This window comes from Cynocephalus volans, chromosome 1 (genome assembly GCF_027409185.1).
Source record: "Cynocephalus volans isolate mCynVol1 chromosome 1, mCynVol1.pri, whole genome shotgun sequence".
NCBI lineage: Eukaryota > Metazoa > Chordata > Mammalia > Dermoptera > Cynocephalidae > Cynocephalus > Cynocephalus volans.
Window position 1 is genome coordinate 124,155,378 of NC_084460.1, and position 19,004 is coordinate 124,174,381.

Sequence of the window (19,004 nt, forward strand, 5' to 3'; positions counted from 1 at the left end):
TTTTTTTTTCAGTACGATACATATAATATTCAGATGTTTTTCCATTACCTTCTGTTTTCTCCATTTCTGGTAAAAAGTCAACTCTCAATCTTATTGTTGCTCCTTTTAAAGTAAAGTGTCTTCATCTCTGGCTGTTTTGAGGATTTTTCTACTTGTCCTTTATTTTCATCAGTTTTACTACAATCTGTATAGGTGGTTTTCACTTTATTTACTTTGTTTTTGGTTTATAGCACTTTTTGATTTTTTGTCTCCATGGAAAAACATTTTAGCCATTATCTTCCAAGAACTTATTCTGCTTTATTCTCTCTTCTCTTTCTGTGTCTCAAATTATATATATGTTCATACTTTTCCACATGTATTACATATCTCTTTTGCTTTTATTCTTTTTCTCTGGGATTCAGTATGGATTTTTTTTTTTTACCATCTTCCAGTTCTCTTCAGCAGTGTCTATTATGTTCTGTGATTTCCATTGATTTTTATTAGGGCCAAAAACACATAACATAAAATTTACCATCGCAACCATTTATAAGTAAGTATACAGTACAGTAGTGTTAACTATATGCACATTGGTGTGCAAAAGATCTGTAAATCTTTTCATCTTTATTTCTGTCTCTACCCAGGCTCTGGAAACCACCATACTACTTTCTGTTTCTAAGAGTTTGAATACTTTAGATACTTCACATAAGTGGAATCATGCAGTATTTTTCTTTTTGTGACTGGCTTATTTCTCTTAGTATAATGTCCTCAAGGTTTATATGTTTTGTAGCAGATGGCAAGTTTTTCTTCTTTTTTAAGGCATATGTATTTGTATATACAGCATTTTCTTTATTAGTTCCTCTGCTGATGGACATTTAGATTGTTTCCATATCTTGGTTATAGAGTATAATGATGCAATGAACATGGGTGTGCAAATATTTATTTGAGATTCCATTTTCAATTATTTTGGATATAAACACAGTAGACATTTAGATTGTTTCCATATCTTGGTTATTGTGAATAATGATGCAATAAACATGGGTGTGCAAATATCTATTCAAGATTCTGTTTTCAATTATTTTGGATACATACCCAGCAGTGGGATTACTGAATCATAAGGTAATTCTATTTTAACTTTTTGAGGAAATGCCATACTGTTTGTTGATGTAGTATATGACATTTATTAACTTGCATATAGTGAACCAACCTTGCATCCCTGGGATGAATCCCACTTGATCATGTTGTATAATTTTTTTTATGTGTTGCATAACCTGATTTCTAGTATTTTGCTTAGGATTTTTGCAACTATGTTCATCAAGCATATTGGCCTGTAGTTTCCTTTTTTTGTTGTTGTGTCTTTATCTGGTTTTGGTATCAGGATGATGCTGGCCTCATAGAATGAATTTGGGAGAATGGCTCCTATTTCAATTTTTTGGAAAAGATTGAAGATAATTAGTATTAATTCTTCTTTAAAGGTTTGATAAAATTCAGCTGTAAAGCCATCTGGTCTTGGGCTTTTCTTTGTTGGAAGATTTCTGATTACTGCTTTAATCTCACTGCTTGTTATTAGTCTGTTCGGGTTCTCTATTTCTTCTTGGTTTAGTCTTGGTAGTTTGTATGCGTCCAGAAATTGTTGGCATACAATTGTTTATAATAATCTCTAATGATTCTTTGTATTTCTGTGGTATCAGTTGAAATGTCTCCATTTTTATTTCTGAGTTTTGTTATTTGGGTCTTCTCTCTTTTTTGTTAACCTAGCTAATGGTTTGTGTATTTTATTTATTGTCTCAAAAAAAACCAAACCTTTTGTTTCATTGATCTTTTGTATTGTTTTTTGGGTCTCTATTTCATGTAGTTCTGACCTGATCTTGATTATTTCTTTCCATCTACTTCTTTGGGGATAGGATTGTTTTTTATCTAGGTCTTTGAGGCATAGTGTTAGGTCGGTTATTTGAAATCTTTCCATTCTTTCGATGTAAGCATTTATTGCAATGAACTTCCCTCCTAGTACTGCTTATGCAGTATTCCATAGGTTTTTGGATGATGTATCTTTATTTTTGTTAGTTTCAAGAAAATTTTTGATTTCCTGTTTAATTTCTTCTTGGACCCATACGTCGTTCAGGAGTCTGTTGTTCAGTTTTCATGCACTTGAGTAGTTTCCAGAATTTTGCTTGTTATTGATTTCCGGTTTTAATCCACTGTGGTCTGAAAAGATACCCAGGATGATTACAATTTTTAAAAATTTGTTAACACTTGATTTATGACTAGTATGTGGTCAGTCCTGGAGAATGCTTCATGTGCTGTTGAGAAGGATGTATATTCTCTAGTTGTTGGATGAAATGTTCTGTAGATGTCTGCCAGGTCCAGTTAGTCTAAGTTGTAGTTTAAATCCTGTGTTTCTTTGTTGACTTGTTGCCTGAAATATCTAACACTGAGAGGGGTGTTCAGGTCGTTCACTACTATCACATTTGAGTCTATCTCTTTTTTTAGGTCTGAGTGTTTGCTTTACATATCTAGGTGCTCCACTGTTGGGTGCATACATATTTATAATTATTATGTACTATAACTGGATAGATCCCTTTATCATTATATAATGGACTTCTTTGTCTCTTTTTATGGTTTTTGGTTTGAAGTCTATTTTATCCAATATAAGAATTTTATCCAATATATGCTTCCCTGTTTTTGGTTTCTGCTTGCATGGTATATCTTTTGCCATCCCTTCACTTTTAGTCTGTGTTTGTCTTTACAAGTGAGGTGGGTCTCTTGAAGACAGCATATAGTTAGTTGGGTGTAGCTTTTTAATGCAATCGGTAAGCCTGTGTCTTTTGAATGGGGAGTTTAATCCATTTACATTTAGGGTTGTTACTGATAAGTATTGCTTTACTCCTGTCATTGCTTTTTGTTTACATGTTTTAAACATCATATGTCCCTTTCTTCCCCTTTTATTTTTCATCTTCAATGTTAGTTGGATTTTCAAGGTGACATGATTTAGCTTCTTTCTCTTTCTTGTTTGCATTTTGGTTTTAATGGTGGGTTTTGCTCTTTCTTGTGAATTTGTGATATTCATTATCATTTTTCAGATTCTGGATGCAGGACTCCTTTGAGTATTTCTTGCAGGGCTGGTCATGTGGTAGTGAACTCCCATAATTTTTGTTTGTCAGAGAAATACACTATTTCTCCATCATTTCTGAAGGATATAACCATGCTGGGCATAGGATATTTGGCTGGCAATTTTTTCTTTTAGTTTTTGAATTTATCATCCCATTTTCTTCTGGCCTGCAAGGTTTCAGTTGAGAAGTCTGCTGTTAGTCTGATGAAGGTTCCCTTGTAAGTGACCAAACGCTTTTCTCTTCCTGCTTTTAGAATTTTCTCTTTGTTTTTGAGTTTCACTAGTTTGACTATCTTGTGTCTTGGAGAGGATCTTTTCAGATTGAATCTTTTGGGGGATCATTGAGCTTCCTGGATCTGAAGGTCTGCATCCCTCCCTATACCAGGAAGTTTTCTGTTATTATTTCCTTGAACAAGTTTTCAATGCCTTTTCCTTTTTCATCCCCTTATGGAAAACCCATGATTTGGATGTTTGTGCATTTGAGGTTGTCTGCTAGCTCTCTTAGATTTTCTTCATTTTTTAAAATTCTTTTTTCCTTTTTCTTGTCTGCCTGGATTATTTCAAAAAGGCCATCTTTGAGTTCTGAGATTCTCCCTTATGCTTGCTCTAGCCTGCTGCTCAAGCTTTCTGTTCTGTTTTTTATTTCATTGACAGAATCCTTCACTTCTAGGAGTTCGGTTACATTCTTTTTTAAGTTATTAATCTCTTTGTAAATTTCCTCCTTCATATCCAGGATTTTTTTTCTTGTTTCATTGTGTTCTCTAGTTGATTGTTCTCTTGTTTATTGGAGGTTTCTTAAAATCAGTGCTCAGAATTCCTCTTCAGACATCTTGAGGATTTTTTGCTCTATGGGGTTTGGTACTTGAAAATCACCATATTCCTTCAATGATGTCATATCTTCTTGTTTATTTGTAGTTCTAGTATATTTACCCTGATGTTTGGTCATCTGGTAGAACACATTTCTTCTATCACTCTGGAGTGGGTTATGAGGGGGAAGACTTCCTCCTTTGTTTATAGGCTCTGGTGGTGACTCTTGTCAATGCAGTTGAGTGTGGGGTGGGCTGCCTTCGCTCCTGTTCAGTCATTGGGTAGGTTCTGCACACTCACCTGTATGGCTCGTGTGGTGGGGTGGTGGGGCCTGCATGCCAGTGTTTGGGTGTGGGAAGGGCTTGCAACTGAATCTATCCCCAGGTGCAGCTCGGGCCCTGTGTGCTCACCTGGGCAGCCTGCATGGTGGGGGGGGGTGTGTATATTCGGAATATTAACTCCTTTTCAGATACATGGTTTACAAAAACCTTCTCCCCGGAAGTTGCTTTTTCATTCTGTTGACTGTATTTTTTTGGCTTCACAGAAGTTTTTAAGTTTGCTATAGTCTCATTTGTCTAGTTTTGATTTTGTTGCCTGTGTTTTTGATGTTATATCCAAGAAATCATTGCCAAATCCAATGAAGATTTTCTCCCATGTTTTCTTCTAAAAGTTTTATAATTTCAGGTCTTGTGTTTAAGGTTTTAACACATTCTGAGTTAATTTTTGTATATGGTGTAAGGTAAAGGTCCAACTTCATTCATTTGCATGTGGATATCCAGTTTTCTGAAGACTATTTGCTTAAAAGGCTATCCTTTCCCCATTGTGAAGCCCTGGCATCTTTGTCAAAAATCACTTGACTATACATGTGAGGGTTTCTTTCTGGGCTTTCTAGTCTGTTTCATTGCATTATATGTCTGTCTTTACAGAAGTATCTTCCTGTTTTGATTACTGTAGCTTTAGAGTATGTTTCAAAACCAGAAAGTGTGAAGACTTCAGCTTTATTTTTCTTTCTCAAGATTGTTTTGGCTATTTGGGGCCCTTTGAGATTCCATATAAATTTTAGGATTTTTTTCTATATCTGTAAGAAAAAGTACCTCTGAGATTTTGATAGTGATTGTACTGAATCTGTAGAGCACTTTGGGTAGTATGGACATTTTAACAATATGAAGTCTTCTAAATTCACTAACAAGCATGTCATTCCATTTATTTTTATCCTCTTTAATTTATTTCATCAATATTTTGTAGTTTTCAGTGTACAAGTCTTTTCCCTCCTTGGTTAAGTTTATTCCTAAGTATTTTACTCTTTTTAATGCTATTGTAAATCAGATTGTTTTCTTAATTTCCTTGTCAGCCTTGTCCATTGTTAGTGTACAGAAATTCAATTGATTTTGTGTGTTGATTCTGTATCCTTCAACTTTGTTTAATCTGTGTAATAGCTCTAATAGTTTGTGAGTGTTGTGTTTGTGTGTAATCCTTAGGGTTTTCTACATACAATATCATGTCATCTTCAAAGAGATATAATTTTGATTCTTCCTTTCCTATTTGGATACCTTTTATTTGTTTTTCTTGCATATTGCTCGAGCTAGGACTTCTATTATGGTGCTGAATAGAAGTGGTGAGAATGGGCATCTTTGCCTTGTTCCTGATCTTAGAGAGAAAGCTTTCAGATTTCCAACACTGAGTATATTGTCAGTTGTGGGTATTTCATATATGGCTTTTGTTATGATGAGGTAATTTATTTCTTAGTCTGTCGAGTGTTTTTATCACAAAAAGGTGTTAAATTTTGTCAAATATTTTTTCTACATAATTTCATATGATCATGTCATTTTTTCCCCTTCATTCTGTTAATGTGGTGTATTACATTGATTGATTTTCATATGTTGAATCATGTTTGCATTTCTGAAATAAATCCCAGTTGGGCATGATGTAGTGTTGTTGTACAACCCTTTTAATGTGTTGATGTATTTGGTTTGCTAGTATTTTGTCAAGGATTTTGCATCAATATTCAACAGGGATATTGGTCTGCAGCACTTTTTTTCCTTGTAGTATTTTTGTCTGATTTTGGTATCAGAGTAATGCTGCCCTTATAAAATGAGTTTGGAAGTTTTATCTCCTCTTCAATTTTTGGGAAGAGTTTGAGAAGACTTGGTGTTTATTCTTCTTTAAATATTGGTAGAATTATTCAGTGAAGCCATCTGGTCTTTTCTCTGTTGGAAGGTTTTTGATTACTGATTCAATTTCCTTAGTAATAGGTTTGCTAATATTTTTTATTTCTTTATGATTCAATCTTTCTGGGATGAATATTTCTCAGAATTTATCCATTTCTTCTAATTCATCTAATTTGTTGGTATGTAGTTGTTCACAGTAGTCTCTTACAAACCTTTTTATTTCTGGGGCATCCGTTGTAATGGTTCCCCTTTCACTTCTAATTTTTGCTATTGGAGTCATCTTTTTTTTGGTTACTTTAGCTAAAGGTTTGTGAATTTTGTTAATCTTTTCAAAACACCTACTCTTGGTTTTCTTCATTTTTTTCTATTGTTTTTCTGTTTTCTATTTTGTTAATTTCTTCAATAATCTTTATCACTTCCTTCCTTCTGCTAATTTTGGGGTTAGCTTATTCTTTTTCTAATCTCTTGAGGTACAAAGTTAAGTTTATGATTTGAGATCTTTCTTTTTTTTTTTTTAACTTTTATTTTGTCGATATACATTGTGGTTGATTATTGTTGCCCCTTACCAAAACCTCCCTCCCTCCTCCCTTTCCTCCCTCCCCCGCAACAATGTCCTTTCTGTTTGCTTGTCGTTTCAACTTCAAGTAATTGTGGTTGTTATATCTTCTCCCCCCCCCCCCCCGGTGTTTTTTTTTTTGTGTGTGTGTGTGTGATCTTTCTCCTTTTTTTAATGTAGACATTTACCACTATAAACTTCCTCTTAGAAGTTAACGGTATATTGCTTTTTATTGTTTTGGTATGTGGGGCTTTCATTTCCATTTGTATCAAGATATTTTCTAATTTCCTTGTGATTTCTTCTTTGATCCATTAGTTGTTCTCGATTATGTTGCTTAATTTCCACATATTTGTGAATTTTCTTGTGTTCCTTTTGCTATTAATTTCTAGTTTCATTTCACTGTGGTCAGAAAAGATACTTGGTATGATTTCAGTCTTCTTAAATTTGTTAAGACTTGTTTTGTGGCCCAACATGTTATCTAACCTGGAAAATGTTTCATGTTCACTTGAGCAGTATGTGTATTCTCCTATTGTTTAGTGAAGTGTTTTGTATGTGTCTGTTAGGTCCAATTGGCCTATACTGTTTTTCAAGTGCTCTTTTTTTGATTATCTGTCCAGTTTGTCTATCCATTTTTTAAAATGTAGTTTTGAAATTTCCTACTCTTGTTATGCTGTATATTTCCTTCTTCAGTCTTGTCAATGTTTACTTCACATATTTGGGTGTTCTGTTGTTATATGAATATGTAGTTGTAATTTTTATTTCTTCTTGGTGAATTGATTCTTTTATTATTATGTAATGTCTCTCTTTTTCCCTTGTGAATTTTTGACTCAAAGTCTGACATACATGTGTCCACCCTGTTCTCTTTTGGTTACCACTTAAATATCTTTTTCTATCCCTTCTCTTTCAGTCTATATGCGATCTTAAATCTAAAGTGTATTTCTTAGAGGCAGCATACAGTTGTATTTTTTTTTTTTAATTCAAATACTCTGTCTTTTGATTGGGTAATTTAATCCATTTATACTTTTAGGGGTTCCTAATATGGAAGGACTTAGTAATGCCATTTTATTGTTTTCTGTATATCCTGTTATTATTTTGACCTTCTTTTTTCTCTTGCTGGCTTTTTTTGTGTTTCATTGATTTTTCTGTGTTGAAACACTTTGATTCTTTTCTCATTTTCTTTTGTGCATCTTCTTTTCCAGCCCTGCCTTCTTTCTTTTCTTCTTCCTCACTTGATTTCTGTTGACACTAGGGGTGAAGAGAGGTGGCTCCTCTCACTGCTGGGTAGTGGTGGGAATTCTGGCTCCCCACATGGTCTCCACTGACAGCAAAGGAAAGAGGTTTCACCCAGCAGGGGTGAAAGTCCCAGCTTTCTACTCTGCTTTCTCTGACACTCTGGGGAAGGTGGAACACCTCATTACAGCCTGACAAGGGTGAAAGTCTTGGCTCCCCACCTGGCCTTTGCTGGAGTGGATTGGGGTGGGGCTCTAGTTGTGTCTGTGAGTGTTGGTGAATATTTAATGCAAGTAGGGAGATTATTTTCTAAAAGTTTTTTTGTCTTGATAGGCTGCCCCTTTCCTGATTCTTTGACAAAAGAGAACTTTTGTTGGGATTTGTCAGTACCTATTCACAGTTCAAGGTTACCAGCTTCTTCAGCTTTAATTCTGAGATATATGGGGCAGAAGAAAACCTAAGAAACTCATCACCATGCTATTCTTTGGGACTGTGGGGCCCTAGCCAGACTGATGTTTCTCCACATTTCCCAGTCAATTTATGTTTGTCTTAAATGTGATATCTAGGGTTTTTAATTGTACTAAGTGGGAAGAACAGGGAAAAGTATATCTTCTCTATCTTCCCTGTTATTATCTCTTAAACCTCATATTAATCTTTAGCTATGTCTCTCTTTTCATTCCTAATATTAGAATATGAAATATTCTACTTTGTATATGCTATACAAAGTAGTAATATCTGTTATAAGTTTGTTATAAATGCTGTAAATTTTTTAACTTTTTTTTTGTTGGTTAAGTGGTATAGGGATCCGAACACGTGACGTCAGTGCTATAACGTGCTCTAACCAACTGAGATAAATGGCCAGCCCTCAGTTTTGAAGCATACTTTAAATAATTACCTAATAAAGATATAGAGCATTGATTACTGGAATTGGCAGGGATCAAGACAAGTTGGTAAGGGCCTTTCTAAAGCTAACAGGCTATAATTTCTAATATGAAGGCTTTCCTGCCTAATCTCTCAAGATTTTCTCCCTTTGAATTTCTCTTGCTGATATAATCTATACTTAATTTTTTCATTATAATTGTATATTTCCAATGGTATGATTCTATCTTCCATCAAGATTACAATCTTTGGATAGAAGCTGTCTCTTATACTTTTACTTTTACTTAAATTATTAGTCTGCATAGAGCACAATTACGGGAAAGGGTTGAGACTCAATAAATATTTTTTTGCTAATGAACTGATAACTCACAAAACACATCCCACTTACCCAGTAATAATAATTTCTGGATATGTTTGTGCTCCAAGGTTCCAAGCTCCTCCACTGATTGGCCACTCCTAAATAGATTATCCAAAAAGAATATATGTTTAATTTTTTGGTTCAAATGATTTAGAAATTTAGAATGGAAACATTTTTAAATAGTGATAAAATACTGAAAATTAAATAGCTGTATAATAATCAAAGATGAATTATGCAGCTATCTTTTAATTCTTTCATTGAACAAACACCTCCAAATGCACAATTCCATAGCCTTTAAAAATATAGATTTTAACCAATATTACCATTCATATAAAAAAATGAAAGAAGTATTTTTAATTGTACAAATGCGGTATTGCTATATGTGTCACATAGTCCATGCACCACCAAACTATTGTGATACTGTTTAACCCGAGTACTAAACAGTCCATCTTAGACTGTCTATCCCAACAGTCCTGTGCAAATAACAGAAATTATAACAGGTGGTCTGTTACGATAGTAAATATTTGAATCTTGTAGTAAATAGAAGAAAAAGGAATTCTAGAATGTTATTTAACAGAAGAAATTTAATAATTATGTCTCTAAACCATTAATTAATTAATGATAAATGAGGAGGAATTGATTTTTAAATTTCTTAAAATATGATCCTTCATCTAAAATAATTAAAGGTTGGATATTATGATTCAAATATATGCCAATTTAAGGACATACTTACTATATGATAGATAAATACATGATTGATAAGTTTATCTTAGTATGGAATTATATTCCTAGTGCACAAGAAATTTATACTCCTGTAGGCTTAAAACTACATAGCCTTCAGGAAATCTGAATTTCAGAAGTTATATATTTGATAGATGCCAGCTTATGTCTTCAAAAGAACTCAATTCAAGTCCTCTTATATTGAAAGTCAGAAAATAACATAACAGGAAAAAGTATAATCATATAAAATGAGTACAAGAAAATTAATTTATAATTTCTACTTTTACCTTATTACTGTATCCTTGCTTTTTATGCTTGACTCCTATAGAATAGAGTACTAGAATCAAATCAGGAGGGCAATCAGCAAAGTATGCAGTGCATGTAACTGGAGATTCATGAATGTCCATGGGATATGGATTTTCAAATATTGGAAAACTAATAGACAAAGACAATACATTAGTGTTATTTTGCAAAGGTAAAAAATACAAAATAATTTTCTTAGAGTAAGCCCTAAAATCTTTCTAAATATTAATTATAAATTTCACTAAACTGTTTTTTTAAGCACCATAAAAACAAGGATTATATGAACAAGAATGCTCTTTTTAAAACTGTTATCTATAAGGGACTGGCCCATGGCTCACTTGGGAGAGTATGGTGCTGATAACACCAAGGCCATGGGTTTGGATCCCTATATAGGGATGGCCAGTTGGCTCACTTGGGAGAATGCGGTGTTGACAACCAAGTCAAAGGTTAAGATCCCCTTACTGGTCATCTTTAAAAAAAAAAAAAAAAAAACCTTGTTATCTAAAAAATGTGATATTAATACTGGTAGAATTTTATTTGAACAAATTAATTTTCTTCTCATAATTCCACAGTGACATCATTTTGCTAATATGAATACAATGAATTATATTAAACTGAAAATTTATGCAACAAGTTGACTTAGTCCATTTATTAAAAATTATATCAATTAGGTACTTTAAATATTTATGTAATATAAATATTAAAATATCAGTAAATTTTGACATGTTTTTCAGAGGGAGATAACATATAGGCAAGTTTTCAATTTTTTTTAGGAGTAACTGAAAGATGTGTGTGGTGTGTAGGTGTGTGTATGTGATTGTCTATGTCTTAAAAACTATTTCCTATGTAAATTAAAGAACGTAGTTTTAGCAAAGACTTATGATATAATACATTTCATATCTCAAGTCTACTGTAACTTTAAAAAGGACATGAGTACAGAATCAAATTAAAAATTCTTGTAGCCATCATATATTGAGAACTTCTTATGTACCTGGCACTGTACTAGGAGGAAATGAATATTTTTTTATACTTCATCTTTTCCAGGTCTGAGTAATCACATTATTTCTGACACAATGTGTTTTTGTGGGAGAGGTAGTTGTTAAAAATAATTCCCCCCCATATTTATTAGGAACTTAATTAGGTATTAGGAATTTAGTGTGATCTCTAGAGAATATGGGGGCAGTGTGTGTGTGTGTGTGTATGTGTGTGTTGGCAGAGGTTCTTGTTCTACCAGTCTGAAATGCCGCCAATGGCACCCCAGATAAGAATAGTACTATATGCAAAATCAGGTGGAAAGGAGAAAGTCATGTTTAATAAATGACAGGTAGCTTAAACTGGATGAATCAGAGATTCCCTGTTCCAAAGTATAAATTATTAACATCTCTGAGATTGAAGAGTTAAAAGTAAGATAAATGAATCACCCTGAGGATCAAACCTATGATTCAAGATTTGACAACAGCAAGAGGTAACAATGATAGACTCCTGACTAGGTGAACAATATCATGAAAATATTTGGGAAAAATTATTTTAGTATATTGGGAAGGGAAGATTATTCCAGGCAGAGGAAAGAGAATGTACAAAAGTCTGTTGCAAATATAAGGGGCTAAAAGAAGACAATGGATCTAGGACATATATTAAGGGAAAACTAGTTTCATGTCTATCACTATTTAAAATGAAAATGTACAGGAAGAAGACAGTATCCATCACTTTCAAATCTATTTTTACTGTCATTGTAAAGCAGTAGAGAGTACCACAAACAGCAATATTCTATATTTGTTTCAATTGCCTGCAACATAATGAAAAAGAAAAGAGTAAAAGAAGGCCCTCATCTTCTCTATCCCTGAGATTTTCCTGGTCTTCTGTTTTGTCTGCTGCAGTAGTCCAATAATACTTTTACCACGTGTCGTTTTCTTTAGTCAATTTTCCTTTAGTATATAGTCTAGCAGATGGCCCACTATTATATTGTACAAGTTTTCATAATAATTGCTTTTGCTTAAGGAAACAGAAGAGATGTTTTATGTGTCATGAGTCTCCAAATGCTTCTGTCCAAACATCAGGTACTTCTTTTAGGATGTCTTACAATTTTCTGTGTTACCCAAACTCTCCTGGTTTAGTTTCATCATTGAACCAAACTGTATTTCTATAATTCTAGCAGAACAATATTCACATAAAGAATATTTACCATCTAAAGAATACTAATGCCAGTTTTCTAAAATATGTTCCTTTATTGCAATTGCAATGAATAGAGTTTTAAAAATAGTTTCTGTTAATCTGTACATGGATAACTTACTTGCTTTGTGTCAGATCAACTACAATGAGATCTTTCTCCAGAAGTACTACAACAGCATAGGGTTCTTGAAATTCTGTAAGTGAGAATAAAAAATTAAAGTTTTCATATTATATATTTATAAAATCACCAAAATTGCATTTTCTTTATCTCCTGTACAAATGTTATTTAAATGATTTGAGAAGACAAAAATATGAGCCAAAGAAGTAACAAAGAGCAATTTATAAAAATATAACTTGTGTATCTCAAATTTAATGTTAAGATCACTACGGAGAACAAGGAAAAAATGAGAAATTGCATAGTATAGAGTTAAATATATAATATAGAGTTAAATATATCTCAGTAATTATGGAGTGGTGATAGCTGTGGATTACGTGAAGAGAGTCTCACCTCCATCTCACAAATATTTATCTTATTCTTCCATAATCTTAGTATTTTAGACTTCATTTCATGCCTACAAGAGATGTACTGAGGAAACAGGAGCTCTGCTTCTTTGGGATATGAAACATATCCACCTCTGATATAGTCTGGATATGTTGCCCCACCCCCCCACCCCCAAAGCCCCATGCTGAAATCTGATCCATAATGTGGGAGTGTTGAGAGGTGTTTGGGTCATAGGGGCAGATCCCTCATGAATAGATTAATGCCTTCCCTGGGGGGTGGGGGGGGGTTGTGACTTCTTGCTCTATTAGTTCCCACCATCCAGTTGTTAAAAGGAGCTTGGCACCTCCTCTCTCTCTCTCTCTCTCTCTCTCTTGCTTCCTCTTGCCATATGATCTTGCACCCACTGGCTGCCCTGCCATTTTCCGCTATGAGTAGAAGCAGCCTGAGGCCTACACCAGATGCAGCTGTCCCAGAATCATGAGTCAAATAAACCTATTTTCTTTATAAATTACACAATTTCATGTATTCTGTTATAGCAACACAAACACGGACTAATACAACCTCCCTATGAGAGTAACACTGCTTATTCTAAAAAGTTTACTTTCAAATCAATGTGATTTAACACATATTTGTAGATTGTCTACTATGTGCCTAGGAGTATACACGGCAGAAAAGGCAAAGAGGTTAAGAGATTAGCACAAGGTTACCCAACCAGTAAGTGTTAGAGCTGAAAATTTAACCCAGGCCTTCTGACGCTAAATTCCGTCTTATTTTTATTATACCAACAGTTTCTACTGGCTAGTTTGAAAGGCATTTAATCTTAAACTCAACAATGACTTGGCAAGAATTTTGTTCAGAGGATTCAAGTCTTGTATGGAAAACTGAAATATTGGAATAGACAGCCTTCATAGTCCTTCCAGTCCTGAAAAGCTACAGGCCTTATCATGTTTATGTTTACAACTCACATACGTATGAGAGAAAAACTAAAAAGCAAACACATAAACAAAAACCTGAGAAAGAGTGGGCATACAAGGTGCTTGGGTATATATCTATGTGACAGTATGCAATCTGCATACTGTTTTCTACTCAAATTGTTCTCAAACTGAGACTTTCCCCCCTTTCCCTTATCTCTTAGAATTGTTTTAAGTTTTTCAAAATTGTTTCAATACTTCTGAGATTTTCATTTTGTTTTGTTTTTTGGTTTGTAGAATAGTAGGGTTCCACATGACTAGTTATTTCCTCTTTGTCTTCTTTTTTCCTTAGGAAAATCACTACTTTGTAGCAAAATTGCTACAAAAATAAAAGAGCTGAGACATTGGCATGAATGAACTAAAGTCATAAATATATAAATTATCATTTTAGGTAATAACATATGTTTTACATTTTTGTTGTTCTTTTACAAATAACACAAACTGGCAGCAGAAGTTTCACCTTTGTAGAGTACCTTGAATACTGTACTGGCCAGTGAATGAAAAGATTTCCTTAGGAGTCAGTTCCAATTCTGTCTATTATTTATTAAAAGTTTGATATGGGGTAGATTAGTTAACTCCTTTGACCATCAATTTCTTTAACCATTGAAATGGTACAACAATAATTACCTTAGACTATGAAGATTAGGTGAAACAACATATGTAAAGATGTTTAGATGACAACTACATTACTTCTTTTATTAGATTTGTTTATTTCTGAATGGGCTCAGTTTTTTACTCTTAGCCCCCAATAGGATAAAAAGCTCTATTATAATTACTACTTCTTTGAAGAGAAATGCATTATTTATGGAGTATGGAGAGGACTGGATATGGTTAAATCTAGATGTGAAACTGACAAATTGTGATTATAGTCTGTTAATTACTCTGGGCAATGACCCCTGAGAAAAGAACATTAAAGTATTTGTGCTTGATAAAAATGTTGAACTTCCAGATGTCATAAATGATTCAGCAATATTTAAAGTTGTTAATAAATTTGGTTCTGGTCAAGATGGCAGAATAGAGAGTTCCCAGCTTCACTCTCTCCCACAAATCAACCAATTTACAACTATAAAAAAGCAACAACAGCCAAGCTGGGGCTGCTAGAGCTCAGGGGAAGAAGGGGAGAGACCTATGGAGTGCATGAAGGTAGGAGAAGCCACGATGAGAGAAGGAAAAAACTGCTCCAACCATTTTGTGCTGCAGCTGCTTTAAGGCTGGAGCTGCTGAGTACACAGAGCAGGAGCGAGCAAAAGCCGCAGTTATGCCCTTCAGGTGAAGTTGCTTGGAGGCGGCAGGGGAGAAGGCGGTTTTGGTGGCCCCCAGGACAGCAAAACCACTAATAGGATTTCAATGGATCCACACAGGAAAAGCCACAACAACTGAAAAATAGGAGCCACTCAGAGGCTGGCGAGTCATCACAAAGGACTGGTGCATGACCCGTCCCATGGGAAATGTTTGCAGCATGGGCAGTGGGGGAGACCACCCACTCGGGAACACTAGGGCACAGCAAGGACAGCTGACTGGCATCCCACTCAGTGAAGGACCACTCAGAGGAGACTGGTCAGGAAGATAGAATTGTATGTCGTACAGTCTGATGAAAAGATTCAGGCCCAGATCAGAGTTTCTACCCAGCTCTCTGTAGAGCCAGAAGTACCTATAAGGTCAACCATTAAAACCTGAACTGCACCAAAAGCCTTCCCTAGGGAAACAGGAGCAAAGGAGCAATTTAGCTAAACCACACAGCTCAAGTACTGGTCCCCACAGGAAGTTCCCCCATTTTAGAAGTAAACAAAAGACAAAAAATTAGTTCTGGCCCAGGCACACTGCCCGTGCCTCAGGGCCCACCTGGGGACCTGAGGTATGGAGCCATGGACCGGACCTTCTCCCACAACCAGATACACCACCAGCTCCTTTGGGCCTGCCCAGGGACCTGAGGTCTGCAGCCGTGGACCAGACCCCCCTCCCACAACCAGGCACGCTGCCAGCACCAAGGAACATGCCAAAAACATCACCTCCATGTGGGTGGTCCACCACAGCCACCACAATAACCACAGTTGCCACGAAAGTGGCTAGACAACACAACCATCACACTGATGGTCTGCTAGCCGCTGGAGTGCATTGACACAAGGAGAGTCACAGCAGAGACCAAAGAAAAGAAGAGGATGTCTCTCTCCACAAAGCCCATTCCAAAGTGACAGAAGAAGCATCTGCTCTACGATAATATTGGGGGACCCGAATATACCTCTCAGCATTGGACAGATCATCTAGGCATTATCAGAGTGGGGAGGAAGAGGGAGATAGGGAGAGATTGGACAAGGGGCATAAAGAATAAGTATGATTTGTAACAATACATATGCTAGTAATATTGACTTAATCAACATATATCAATATCGAACCCCCAAAATATGTATAATCAATTATGATTCAATAAAAATTAAAAATAAATAAATAAATTGTTAATAAATTTGTTTTGTCTAACATATGCATAACATTTATCATTATGTGACTATAAACAAGATTAAAGTTCCATATTTGCTAATATGAAATCATAATTAAAATATACTGTTAAGTGAAAAAAGTATGCTAAAGAACTGCACATAGAGTATGCTGTCATTTGTACAAAAAAGGGAGATAATGTATACATAAATAAATAAGTACACATATGCATAGATTATTTTGGGGCGACTATGTAAGAAGCTTAGTTATACTGACTGCCTTTCAAAGGGCAATGAAAAACTTTTCATTATGCAGATGCTCTCAACTTATGATGGAGTTATGTCTCATCTAAGTTGAAAAAATCATTAATTGAAAATGCATATAATACATGTAACCTACCAAACATCACAGCTTAACCTAGTGTACCTTAAATGTGCTCAGAGCACTTCCATTAGCCCACGGTTGGGCAAAATCATCTAACACAAAACCTATGTTATAATAAGGTATTGAATATCTCATCTAATTTTTTGAACACCATACGGGAAGTGAAAACCAGAATGGTTGTATGGATACTCAAAGCACAGTTTCTGCTGAATGCCTATTGCTTTTGCACTATTGTAAAGTTGAAAAATCATAAGTTGAACCATCGTAAGTTAGGGACTGTCTGTGTACTGTTGTGCATCATAGGTTTTCTTTTCTGGCATTTTATGTATTACTGTTTTAATAGTTAAAACACATCTAAATAGTCAATATAACATTCACAAGAGTACTTCAAAAAGTTTGTAGAAAAATAGAATTGAAAGATAATGCAAATCTTTCCATGAAACTTTTGAATTACCCTTACGTATTTTACTGAGTAAAGTTAAACTACTTCTAGCCCTGGACAAATGAAAAATTCCATCTTCATTACCACTTTTCTGAAAAACAAAGACTTATATATGTGGCTTAGAAATGAAAAGGCATAGTTATAGTACATTTATACTTTACTGAACGTTATTAGAAATTGTCCTAACATCTCTGATGTACAGAAATTTATATAATCACAGACATACACTGTTTGATCTTTGCAACCACACATTTTTAGTTCTATTGCTGGCACATCTTCTTCCTCAAGGCTCTTAAACAGTGGCATTTTCCTAAGTTCAACTTTTGGTCCTCTGTTCTTTCTGTTCTTTCTTCCTATATGTTTTCATCATCCATTCTCATAACTCCAAAGAATATTTATATTCTGATAATTCATAAATAAATATTGTAAGACCTGTTCTCTCTCTTTTTCTCTTCTCTAAATAACTCTAGTAACTCATAATCAGAGCTACTTTTCTCTATCTCCAAAAACTTCTGTTACTGCACATGAAACCATTAGTCTCAAATTATGTAGTTATCTTAGACTCATCTATCATGAGTCAGTCCCGAATCCAAATTTAGTGGATATCCTTATTCCGTTCTTCCTGGCAGAGCCTTGTTTCAGGCGTTAACCATATTAAATGTACATTATTACAAAAGCCTCTTAACTGGAATCTAGAAGTTCAGATTTCAGTGTTTCTGTCTTCAAACCCACATACTTCTTTAAATCTTACTAAAATTGTTGCTTTCTTTCATCTTAGTATTTCCTCAAAATTCCTCTGTAACTCCCTATTTCCAAATATCACCAAAAGGCTTTTAAGTTTTATCTAAACTGATCTCACCCTTAAAATCTTCACAATTTCCTTTTATTTTCAAGGAAGGTTTACTCAATATCCTTTTCAAGACCAACCTAAATCCTACTTTCTCCATGAAGCTCTGCATGAATATTTCAGTCTCTGACTATTTAACTAGTTTATAAATTTATACTTTAGTTATACCCTGAACTATATAACTCAGCACTTAACTAAGATCTTACGTTATTTAAACTCAGAAAGTCATAATTATCTCACTCATCTGACCAAATTTTATGCAATTTGACATCAGAGATTAGTTTCATACTTCATCTGTAGCTCTACAAGTCCTTGTAGTACTGAGGCGATAGAAGCATTCAATAAATATTTGTTGATTAATTAACAACAGAGGTAATTTACCTGTCCCTAGTAACTCTGGAAATAAAGTACTACATTGACTGTTGTTTTATATCAATTTGTCCTATCTTTTAAATAGAAAAATAATTTAAAAGAAATTAATATATCTAATAATAAAACTCAACATATATTTCTTCATATTTTACAAAGTATGTTCACTTAGACTTCCAATAATCGTGTGTGGACAATTACTATTATTTCCTTTCTACAAATGACAAATAAAACTCATAAATGTAGAGTGACTTGCCCAAAGTCACATAGCTAGCAGTAGTAGAGATAAATCATAATTCCAAATATTCTGTCCCCAAGTCCAGTTCATGTATATCTACACGTTCTATCTTGAAAATGTCATCATGAACATACACATAGTAAATTTTTGAAATCATAAATTCATATTTCCTTTCTATGTTTTCACTCATTTTCCAGATTTTGTTATTAAAATATTTCATCGTTAGATTTCATTATACAGTTTGCATATAAGTTTAAACTAGTTTTTATGTTTACAAAAAGTCTTTATTTATATTCAGGATTATAAAATTATAAAAACATCTCTCCTCCCGAAGGCCCGTCTGGCTAATTATTCTCAAAATTGAAATAAATCACTAACCACACATCAACAATCCTAGAGTAATCAGACATACTACAGTTGTGTCTGAAGCAAAGTAAGATGTAAAACAGATACAGCACCACCAGAGTTACAGATCACTGATATCAGGTAAGTGCTTTAACTTTGATTGGCTTTGGGATGGGATGGGTGGAGCTGGTCTAGGAG

The 19,004-nt window shown here is 34.4% G+C and overlaps 1 protein-coding gene across 2 annotated transcripts in view; it reads right to left on the reverse strand.

Annotated features, from left to right (window-relative positions):
- The window catches only part of STXBP5L (syntaxin binding protein 5L), a 354,645-nt gene that overhangs the window by 159,527 nt on the left and 176,114 nt on the right, over positions 1–19,004 (reverse strand). For both annotated transcript variants that reach the window (XM_063092515.1, XM_063092508.1), the window contains exons 11-13: positions 12,397–12,469; positions 10,091–10,238; positions 9,114–9,181 (exon numbers count right to left, since the gene is read on the reverse strand). In XM_063092515.1, coding sequence (XP_062948585.1) covers positions 9,114–9,181; positions 10,091–10,238; positions 12,397–12,469 — 289 coding nt within the window. The remainder of the gene's footprint in view (positions 1–9,113; positions 9,182–10,090; positions 10,239–12,396; positions 12,470–19,004) is intronic.